The following is a 12,968-nucleotide window of genomic DNA, read 5'->3' as shown; positions in this document are numbered from 1 at the left end:
GCAGTAGTAGTGGTGTGTGTAGTTGTAGTGGTGCTGTAGTTAGCAGTAGTAGTGGTGTGTGTAGTAGTATTGGTGGTGTAGTAGTAGTAGTAGTGGCGTGTGTAGTAATAGTGGTGTTGTAGAGTTAGCAGTAGTAGTGGTGTGTGTAGTTGTAGTGGTGCTGTAGTTAGCAGTAGTAGTGGTTGTGTGTAGTAGTAGTGGCGGTGTAGTAGTAGTGGCGTGTGTAGTAGTAGTGGTGGTGTAGAGTTAGCAGTAGTAGTGGTGTGTGTAGTTGTAGTGGTGCTGTAGTTAGCAGTAGTAGTGGTGTGTGTAGTAGTATTGGTGGTGTAGTAGTAGTAGTAGTGGCGTGTGTAGTAATAGTGGTGTTGTAGAGTTAGCAGTAGTGGTGTGTGTAGTTGTAGTGGTGCTGTAGTTAGCAGTAGTAGTGGTGTGTGTAGTAGTAGTGGTGGTGTAGTAGTAGTGGCGTGTGTAGTAGTAGTGGTGGTGTAGAGTTAGCAGTAGTAGTGGTGTGTGTAGTGGTTGGTGTAGAGTTAGCAGTAGTAGTGGCGTGTGTAGTAGTAGTGGTGCTGTAGTTAGCAGTAGTAGTGGTGTGTGTAGTAGAAGTGGCGGTGTAGTTAGCAGTAGTAGTGGCGTGTCTAGTTGTAGTGGTGCTGTAGTTAGCAGTAGTAGTGGCGTGTGTAGTAGAAATGGTGGTGTAGTTAGCAGTAGTAGTGGCGTGTCTAGTTGTAGTGGTGCTGTAGTTAGCAGTAGTCGTGGTATGTGTAGTGGTGGTGGTGGTTGGTGTAGAGTTTGCAGTAGTAGTGGCGTGTGTGTAGTAGTGGTGGTGGTTGGATGAAGATCGCTCCCTCTCGCGCAAGATCAATTGACGGACCAGGCTCGTTACCGTCCGAGGAGGAGGATGGAGAGGGGTTTTTATTTTCCTTTCTGCTGCTCCGCCATAATTTGATACAGCCTGGCCGAGGCCCGGGCCATTCATCTTGCGTTCTCACTCCGAGCCCTGCCAAAATAATACTTTAATTGTCGTTGGATGGCTTCAAATTCTGCTACGGCTTTGCGGAAAAAAAATCTCTTTGCACCTCCCCCCCACTCCGTCCTATGCCCCCCCCCCAACTCGCTCCCCCCTTTCTCTCTGGGTGCACAGTGACCGTGCTGATAGGGCCACTGTCAGCCGTGATGGATGCCCACCGAAAATGGGCTCTCTACACTTGGCTGGCTTTTCCCTTGCTCATAAAATCCAACACAAAGAAGCCCTGGGCGTACTTTTTCACGTGGCATAGCTGTGGTGTTGGTGGTTGTTGTTGTTGTTGGTGGTGGTGTTGTATTTGTGGAGAGCGGTTGCACAGTGATTAGGGCACTACGCTACTAAAAAAACAAAAAAAAGCCGTGGAGCCCCGTTCGATTTCTCGCTCACGGCCAACGCCGTTGACGATTATCTTGATCTTGTTGTTGCAAACAAAGGACACGTTTCATCCAGCTTATTTAATGTTATCTTTTTTTGAACACGTGTACAGTACAAAAACCAGATACGATGCCTTACACGTGCACTACTGATGACCAGAGACGGCCCGAGGGTACGGCGAATTGGGGAGACCGCCCTGGGCCCTGTGTTTGGGGGGGGGGGGTTAAAATCGCGCTTTGACGATGTTAACCCCCCCCCCCAACCCCCCCTATATGATTTCCAGTGTCATCGTGTTTAGTGAACTACTCCTGCTGCGAAGTGCATTAACGTTGGAATATATATTTTTTATGTATTAACCAAAACAAACATCAATTGGCCTCGGGTCTTATTTTCTTGTATTTATCCAGCAAAAGTCACAGCGAGTCCAGGAGGACCCTGCTATATGTTTTTTTAGGGGTTTTTTTCAATTATTGTTGTATTATTTATTTAATGTATAAGTTGTTTCTACACGTGGGAGGAAATCAGAGCACTCGGGGGGGGGGGGGGGGGGACCCCCACGCAAGCAAGCGAGGGGACAACACTCTATCCCCGCTACAGATGTAAACAGATGGAGATGAGCCTGCTAACTCTCCTGGCGGCGAGCCAGGGTATGGCACCTCATCGACGGCCGCTGTGAGAAGGAACTTTCCGCGACACCGCCAACCCTCACTGCTGTCTCAACAGCGTGGCGCGCCCCATTTACCGATGACAATGCCCCAGACGTGGGGACCATTCCCCACATCCTCCCTTTATCACCGGTCGCGCTCGCAATGACGCACGTGCGTTGATTTTTATTTCGCACCGTACGTGTCCAGCCTCGTTCGCCGGATGTGCCGGGGAAGGACAACAAATTGACGCAATTGACGTCACATCACAAGAATCAGAAGTGTGTTGCTCGAGTAAAGCCCGCAGAGCTAAGAAGCTCTTTTTTCCCAAAAGGCGACTCAGTCGTCAGACAAACATCAGAGCGTTCCACAATTATAGAATAAAAAAAATATTTATATAGAAAAAAAAGATGAAGAACGGTGATGGCTGTTTCGACGGCTCAGTGACTCGACCGGTGCCGCGATGTTACCACCCCTCCCCCCACCGCAATCAGACGAGGAGGAGGAGGACGATGAGGAGGAGGAGGACGAGGTGATGTACGACGACACGTGTGGAACCTCGTGGGCCCACAACATCGCTCCGGCGCCGCCGCTCAAGTGGAAGAACAAAAGCGTCGTTCCCGCGGCCGGTACGTGGCACGGGACATTTGTTGCAAGTTGTCTATGAATCAGTCAAGATAATATTACGTTACGGTGTTTTACAATATAGTTGCCGATAAAATAAAAAATTAAGTTATTGTATTATCACTAGCTTGTTTGCCCGTCCAATGGCGTGGTGTATATTGCGGTAAATCTGAAATTTCCAATAGAAAAATTTTTGAGTTCATGATTATTAATGAGTGGGGGGGGGGGGTGGAGGTTGCCCCATGTGGAGTGACGTCACCCGCTCATGGTTATTGGGGAGGAGTGCGGCATACGGAGTGACGTCACCGGCTCATGATTATTATTGAGGGGGGGGCTTCATGTGGAGTGACGTCACGCGCGGGACACACACATTATTGGCTCATGATATTAGTAATTCATTGTACTCACCACCACTTTCCCCTCTGTCTTGTCGTGCCAAGCTTCAAGTAGTGGGCCCATCTCTCTGGCACCAATCTCTGATGTCGTCATCAATACATTCTCTGTGAGGTCTTCCTCTCTTTCCAGCTCCTGTCCATTTTGTTTTTAATCCAACAACAACACGCTTTTAATTTGACCTGTTGTTAGTCTTTGGGTCTGTCGGTAAAGTCACGTAGATTAAAAAAAAAACTATGTACTGTTATTTTCTTTGAACCTATCTGCGTGACTTTACCGAAAGACCCAAAGAAAATGGATTCCTGCAAGTCACGAAAGCTATAAGTCAAGATTTACCTGTGACTGTCCATCCTACACATGTGTCCATATACCGGAGTGCCGGTTTTCCTTCTCATCGCGCTGCGTGCATCAGGTCTTCTGTTAAATTCATGCTGATTCATAATTTACTGATATTATTGGTGGGGGCTGGCGTGGTGGGGGTAGGTCGCGCAACTCACAATGCCAATGTTGAATATTCCGGGATAGAGAAAATGAGTTCCATTTAGTGGGGAATCAAACCGTGGGTGTGGATCGACTCCGCCACCCTCGACACGAGTACAGGCTTTCTCTCGCGCTATGCGGTACCTCGGGTAGAAGTGGATGCGTTCTATAAAACGGGCGCACGAAGCGAAACCGCGCGAGGAGACAGCTGTCTGCCGAGCAGCCCACGCGGTACACACACAATACACACGGTACACACACAATACACACGGTACACACACAATACACACGGTACACACACAATACACACGGTACACACATAATACACACGGTACACACACAATACACACGGTACACACATAATACACACGGTACACACACAATACACACGGTACACACACAATACACACGGTACACACACAATACACACGATACACACACAATACACACGGTACACACATAATACACACGGTACACACACAATACACACGGTACACACATAATACACACGGTACACACACAATACACACGGTACACACACAATACACACGGTACACACACAATACACACGGTACACACACAATACACACGGTACACACACAATACACACGGTACACACACAATACACACGGTACACACATAATACACACGGTACACACACAATACACACGGTACACACACAATACACACAATACACACACAATACACACGGTACACACACAATACACACGGTACACACACAATACACACAATACACACACAATACACACGGTACACACACAATACACACGGTACACACACAATACACACGGTACACACACAATACACACGGTACACACACAATACACACGGTACACACATAATACACACGATACACACACAATACACACGGTACACACACAATACACACGGTACACACACAATACACACGGTACACACACAATACACACGGTACACACATAATACACACGGTACACACACAATACACACGGTACACACACAATACACACGGTACACACACAATACACACGGTACACACATAATACACACGGTACACACACAATACACACGGTACACACATAATACACACGATACACACACAATACACACGGTACACACAATACACACGGTACACACACAATACACACGGTACACACACAATACACACGGTACACACATAATACACACGGTACACACACAATACACACGGTACACACATAATACACACGGTACACACATAATACACACGGTACACACACAATACACACGGTACACACACAATACACACGGTACACACACAATACACACGGTACACACACAATACACACGGTACACACATAATACACACGGTACACACATAATACACACGGTACACACATAATACACACGGTACACACACAATACACACGGTACACACACAATACACACGGTACACACAATACACACGGTACACACATAATACACACGGTACACACATAATACACACGGTACACACACAATACACACGGTACACACATAATACACACGGTACACACACAATACACACGGTACACACACAATACACACGGTACACACACAATACACACGGTACACACACAATACACACGGTACACACACAATACACATGGTACACACATAATACACACGGTACACACGCAATACACACGGTACACACACAATACACACGGTACACACATAATACACACGGTACACACATAATACACACGGTACACACACAATACACACGGTACACACATAATACACACGGTACACACACAATACACACGGTACACACATAATACACACGGTACACACATAATACACATGGTACACACACAATACACACGGTACACACATAATACACACGGTACACACACAATACACACGGTACACACACAATACACACGGTACACACACAATACACACGGTACACACATGATACACACGGTACACACATAATACACACGGTACACACACAATACACACGGTACACACATAATACACACGGTACACACACAATACACACGGTACACACATAATACACACGGTACACACATAATACACACGGTACACACACAATACACACGGTACACACACAATACACACGGTACACACACAATACACACGGTACACACATAATACACACGGTACACACACAATACACACGGTACACACACAATACACAGGGTACACACATAATACACACTGTACACACACAATACACAGGGTACACACATAATACACAGGGTACACACATAATACACAGGGTACACACATAATACACACGGTACACACATAATACACACGGTACACACGCAATACACACGGTACACACACAATACACACGGTACACACATAATACACACGGTACACACATAATACACACGGTACACACACAATACACACGGTACACACACAATACACACGGTACACACACAATACACACGGTACACACACAATACACACGGTACACACATAATACACACGGTACACACATAATACACACGGTACACACACAATACACACGGTACACACACAATACACACGGTACACACACAATACACACGGTACACACATAATACACACGGTACACACACAACACACACGGTACACACATAATACACACGGTACACACACAATACACACGGTACACACACAATACACACGGTACACACATAATACACACGGTACACACACAATACACACGGTACACACACAATACACACGGTACACACACAATACACACGGTACACACATAATACACACGGTACACACACAATACACAGGGTACACACACAATACACAGGGTACACACATAATACACAGGGTACACACATAATACACAGGGTACACACATAATACACACGGTACACACATAATACACACGGTACACACATCATACACACGGTTCACACATAATACACACGGTACACACGCAATACACACGGTACACACACAATACACACGGTACACACATAATACACACGGTACACACATAATACACACGGTACACACATAATAAACACGATACACACACAATACACACGGTACACACATAATACACACGGTACACACATAATACACACGGTACGCACATAATACACACGGTACGCACACAATACACACGGTACATACACAATACACACGGTACACACATAATACACACGGTACACACATAATACACACGGTACACACATAATACACACGGTACACACGCAATACACACGGTACACACACAATACACACGGTACACACATAATACACACGGTACACACATAATACACACGGTACACACACAATACACACGGTACACACATAATACACACGGTACACACACAATACACACGGTACACACATAATACACACGGTACACACATAATACACATGGTACACACACAATACACACGGTACACACATAATACACACGGTACACACACAATACACACGGTACACACACAATACACACGGTACACACACAATACACACGGTACACACATGATACACACGGTACACACATAATACACACGGTACACACACAATACACACGGTACACACATAATACACACGGTACACACACAATACACACGGTACACACATAATACACACGGTACACACATAATACACACGGTACACACACAATACACACGGTACACACACAATACACACGGTACACACACAATACACACGGTACACACACAATACACACGGTACACACACAATACACACGGTACACACACAATACACAGGGTACACACATAATACACACTGTACACACAATACACAGGGTACACACATAATACACAGGGTACACACATAATACACAGGGTACACACATAATACACACGGTACACACATAATACACACGGTACACACGCAATACACACGGTACACACACAATACACACGGTACACACATAATACACACGGTACACACATAATACACACGGTACACACACAATACACACGGTACACACACAATACACACGGTACACACACAATACACACGGTACACACACAATACACACGGTACACACATAATACACACGGTACACACATAATACACACGGTACACACACAATACACACGGTACACACACAATACACACGGTACACACACAATACACACGGTACACACATAATACACACGGTACACACACAACACACACGGTACACACATAATACACACGGTACACACACAATACACACGGTACACACACAATACACACGGTACACACATAATACACACGGTACACACACAATACACACGGTACACACACAATACACACGGTACACACACAATACACACGGTACACACACAATACACACGGTACACACATAATACACACGGTACACACACAATACACAGGGTACACACACAATACACAGGGTACACACATAATACACAGGGTACACACATAATACACAGGGTACACACATAATACACACGGTACACACATAATACACACGGTACACACATCATACACACGGTTCACACATAATACACACGGTACACACGCAATACACACGGTACACACACAATACACACGGTACACACATAATACACACGGTACACACATAATACACACGGTACACACATAATAAACACGATACACACACAATACACACGGTACACACATAATACACACGGTACACACATAATACACACGGTACGCACATAATACACACGGTACGCACACAATACACACGGTACATACACAATACACACGGTACACACATAATACACACGGTACACACATAATACACACGGTACACACATAATACACACGGTACACACATAATACACACGGTACACACACAATACACACGGTACACACATAATACACACGGTACACACATAATACACACGGTACACACATAATACACACGTTACACACACAATTCACACGGTACACACATAATACACACGGTACACACATAATACACACGGTACACACATAATACACACGGTACACACACAATTCACACGGTACACACATAATACACACGGTACACACATAATACACACGGTACACACATAATACACACGATACACACACAATACACACGGTACACACATAATACACACGGTACGCACATAATACACACGGTATACACATAATACACACGGTACACACATAATACACACGGTACACACATAATACACACGGTACACACATAATACACACGGTACACACACAATACACACGGTACACACATAATACACACGGTACACACATAATACACACGGTACACACATAATACACACGGTACACACACAATACACACGGTACACACATAATACACACGGTACACACATAATACACACGGTACACACATAATACACACGTTACACACACAATTCACACGGTACACACATAATACACACGGTACACACATAATACACACGGTACACACATAATACACACGGTACACACACAATTCACACGGTACACACATAATACACACGGTACACACATAATACACACGGTACACACATAATACACACGATACACACACAATACACACGGTACACACATAATACACACGGTACGCACATAATACACACGGTATACACATAATACACACGGTACACACATAATACACACGGTACACACATAATACACACGTTACACACACAATTCACACGGTACACACATAATACACACGGTACACACATAATACACACGGTACACACATAATACACACGGTACACACACAATTCACACGGTACACACATAATACACACGGTACACACATAATACACACGGTACACACATAATACACACGATACACACACAATACACACGGTACACACATAATACACACGGTACACACATAATACACACGGTATACACATAATACACACGGTACACACATAATACACACGGTACACACATAATACACACGGTACACACACAATACACACGGTACACACAGTACACCCACATAGCCGCGTCTAAGTGAATGAATTCAAGCCGCGCAAAGCCAATTTTGAGTAGAAATAAGCTTAGTCGTATATACACGAAATCGCACACACCAAGCCCGTAAGAAGCAAGGGAAAACTTGTTTTGGAGGCCGTCGTTTATCATAGTTCTTGGCACCAAGAAATAAGATGATGATGATGAAGATGTTGGGACGTGGTCCAAATCATGAAAGCTTCTGTATCGTTGCCATTGAACCCATTACAGCAATGAGAGCACGACGCTTAAACGACAAAAAAAATCATGGCATGTTGATGCCAGATAAAATGTTAATGTATTATTTTCCTTGAGTGAAAAATCTGCCGGTCTAAAGCGGTTCCAGACCAGAGCGAGAGAGAGAGGGTGCACGGAGCCAAACGAAGGCAGAATATTTGAAGGGGGCCACGTGTTGCAAATGTAAGACCACAGCACATGACCGCAAATGGTAACGAAGGCAGATACACAATTTCGTTGTTGAAAAGTACCGGGAAATAACACAAAATGTATGAATAAGTGGCGAAAGACGCGCTGAAGGCCCGGCGTGGAGGAGGCACACCTGGTAATCCCCCAGGGTTGGTTGATCGGGATGAGATCATTGTTCGTGCGTGCTTGCGTATTTGTGGTACAAGTGCATAAGGAGCGGCATAGAGACCCACACACTCGTACAGAGATCTAAAGAGTCGCGTAGAGACCCGTAGACGTTCGTAAAAATCCACAGACTCGCGCAGAGATCTTTCGCGGTTAGCGCGCTGCGCTACAAATTCCCGCGACCCGAGTTCAAATACCGCTCACGGCCAACACCAGTAACGATCATCTGAACCGGCCACGGGCCTGGTTATTTTTCCTTATGTATTTTCTACATTTGTTTGTTAAACCCCAAAAGCATTTTTTTATCACATCCCCGCGAAATGTGACAACTGGGGTGATTGGCAGGAAATCGTGCGATACATCACGCAACTGGTTGGTATATTCTCGGCCAGTCAAATTCAGCAGGCAACACGGTGACCTCTCGGCTCTGCGAGAGAGAACTGTGGTAGAAAATAATTTGACGTGGCACGCCAGCCGAAGAGAAAGATCTCCCGTACAGCCTTAATAAACTGTTGGGGCAAGTGCTGTTTGGCGAGCACCCCAAAAAAGGCCGGCACGGCACACGAGGGGGTGGGTGGCCAGCACCACGCCCGGTCGCCTTTGTCTCCCCAGTGGCGATGTTTACTACACACCGCACCAGGGGAGACCCAGCACCCGGTTCAGATGACGGTCACCAGGGTGTTGACCGTGAGCGTTAATCGAACTCGGGTTGCAGGGTTAGTTGCGCAGCTCGCTAACGGCTTCGCTGCCGCTCCCAAAGCACTCACGCTCGAGGCTGCCACCACATTTGTTTCAATTCACTTAACGGCTCTCGGCGCTGCTGCTGCTGCTGCCAGAAATCGCAGTCTCACGATGCGACCCACGGGCGGCGGCGGCGTCGTCTCGACCGTGACACCGCCGCTAAGCCAGCACCACTTAGGGCGAAATTCACGTGCCAGCAGGCAGGCACTTTAATGCAGCAATATGTGGTGGGGGGAAAATGTGGCCGAGTTGGAGTTGGAGGGGAGGGGGGGATGACCAGCCAATTCAGTCATTTTTGGCAGCAGCAGCAGTAGCAGCAACAACAACAGCAGCAGCAGCAACACAACTGGCGGAAAAGGGAAATTGCGACGTACCATAAATCACGTGCCCCGCTCGGCCTGATTCACGCATTCAGGAACGAATTAGTGGGGGGGGGGGGGCGTGCCGAAGGTAGCCGTGGAACTATCGCAGGTTGCTTCACTCATTTTCAGAGGTGGGGGGGGGGGGGGTGGCGGTGGGGATGACACTTGCGCCGATAAGACATCATCAGCGCGAGGTTCCGCCAAACACGTGAAACCATTGGGTTTGGCCAGCGCGACGAGGGTGCGTCAGGCACCGCACTAAAGGCCACCAGAGGCATTCAGTGGCCCGCGGGGCCTAGCAGTGAAGAACACGAAACTCTCGCGAGTGGGAACGCGTTTTGTGTTTTTTATCGGCCCTTCGCCTCCCCCCCCTCCCCACCCAACCGCCCCCTCCCCGGCGCGCCTCCCCGTCGCCTCTGCAGGGCGCAGCCTCCAGGAGGCTGATGGATGGGCCGGCCAGAGGTCACGTGTGAGCGAGTGACGGATGTTTCTCTACAGCGCCGCTTCCCCTCCCTCCCTCCCAACCTCGCCTCCCCAATCTCCCTCCGCCGCTCTGAGCCATCGCCAAGCAGATGACCCTGCCACCGACACAAGCGGGCGGTCGGGCGGGGGAAATGTTAACTACCTCGCCCGGTATGCAGGAGGTTCGTGTGTTCGATCCCGACCCCTGACGCCTGCCGCTGTATATTTCGAGTTTGCGTATTTTCTCTCTCTCTCTTTCTCTCTCTCTCTCTCTTTCTCTCTCTCTCTCCGTGGTCGCGTGAATTTATTTTTGTTTCAGCGTCCTCCGGTTTTCCCCCCTCCACGTTTAGAATCAGCATCACGCGCGTTTGGAACATGCGGCTGCTATACATTTCCACGTGGCGAGCCGCTTCGTTGAGCTATCATATTTGGTGACCAGGTCGCTTCTGAGAAAGAGCTATCGAGCTCGGTGTGCTTTGCCGGGTTAAACAAAAGTATGAATGTGCTTTTACCCCTGCTCTCGTTTCGTGCACAAAATACGTGTGGGCAAATTAACAAGAACAACAAAAAGCATCCGCAGCGAGCGACGCCCGCAACTGGCAAACTTTAGAATCGGAATGTGTTATTCATTCTGGAGGAATCTGATGAACTATGAAGCTCTTTTAAGTTTTAATGTTTTTTGTTTGTTTGTTCCACCGACGTGTTGGACCGCCAAATCAGTCGGATTCCGCTCTGCACTTTGCGTTTCGCCAACGACGCTGTCGGTGTTTGATGGTAACGATGAGGGAGGGTGGGGAGGGCGAGTGGTTTGTGGTGTTGGGGGAGGGGTCCACACAACAACATCAACAACGGCAACAATATTAATAAACAAATATTTGTTTTATAAACTATGAACTAAACTACTTTTTCGATCTTGACTTAAAGCTTTCGTGACTGCAGGAATTCATATTCTTTGGGATTTTCCGTAAAGCCACGTAGATAGATCAAATAATAAAAATAATTAAAAACATATAACAATATATTGTAAATAAAACTATAAATAATAACAATATATTGTTATTATTTGTATTATTTGATCTAATAAAATACACTACTTTTTTATTTTTTACCAGGTAAGGCCCACTGAGCTATATAGCTCTGTTTTGTTTTTTACACAAGCGAACTGGCTCTCACAAATGATAGCTCAACGAAGTGGCTTATGATCACGTGGGTATGTACCGGAGCCGAATACTCTCAACACGTGATGCCGACTCCAATGCGGAGGGGAAATCCCGGAGGACCCGGAGAAAAATCCAAGCGACAACTGGGAGAGAAACA

At 46.5% G+C, this 12,968-nt stretch overlaps 1 protein-coding gene across 5 annotated transcripts in view; it reads left to right on the top strand.

Moving 5' to 3' along the window:
* The window catches only part of LOC116944642 (src kinase-associated phosphoprotein 2-B-like), a 113,744-nt gene that overhangs the window by 26,726 nt on the left and 74,050 nt on the right, over positions 1-12,968 (top strand). For all 5 annotated transcript variants that reach the window (XM_032958394.2, XM_032958411.2, XM_032958403.2 and 2 more), the window contains exon 3: positions 2,538-2,672. In XM_032958394.2, coding sequence (XP_032814285.2) covers positions 2,538-2,672 — 135 coding nt within the window. The remainder of the gene's footprint in view (positions 1-2,537; positions 2,673-12,968) is intronic.

Source organism: Petromyzon marinus, chromosome 2, assembly GCF_048934315.1.
Source record: "Petromyzon marinus isolate PM22_M1 ecotype Great Lakes invasive population chromosome 2, UKy_Petmar_22M1.pri1.0, whole genome shotgun sequence".
Classification (NCBI taxonomy): Eukaryota; Metazoa; Chordata; class Hyperoartia; order Petromyzontiformes; family Petromyzontidae; genus Petromyzon; species Petromyzon marinus.
This window is presented reverse-complemented; position numbering and strand designations above follow the sequence as displayed.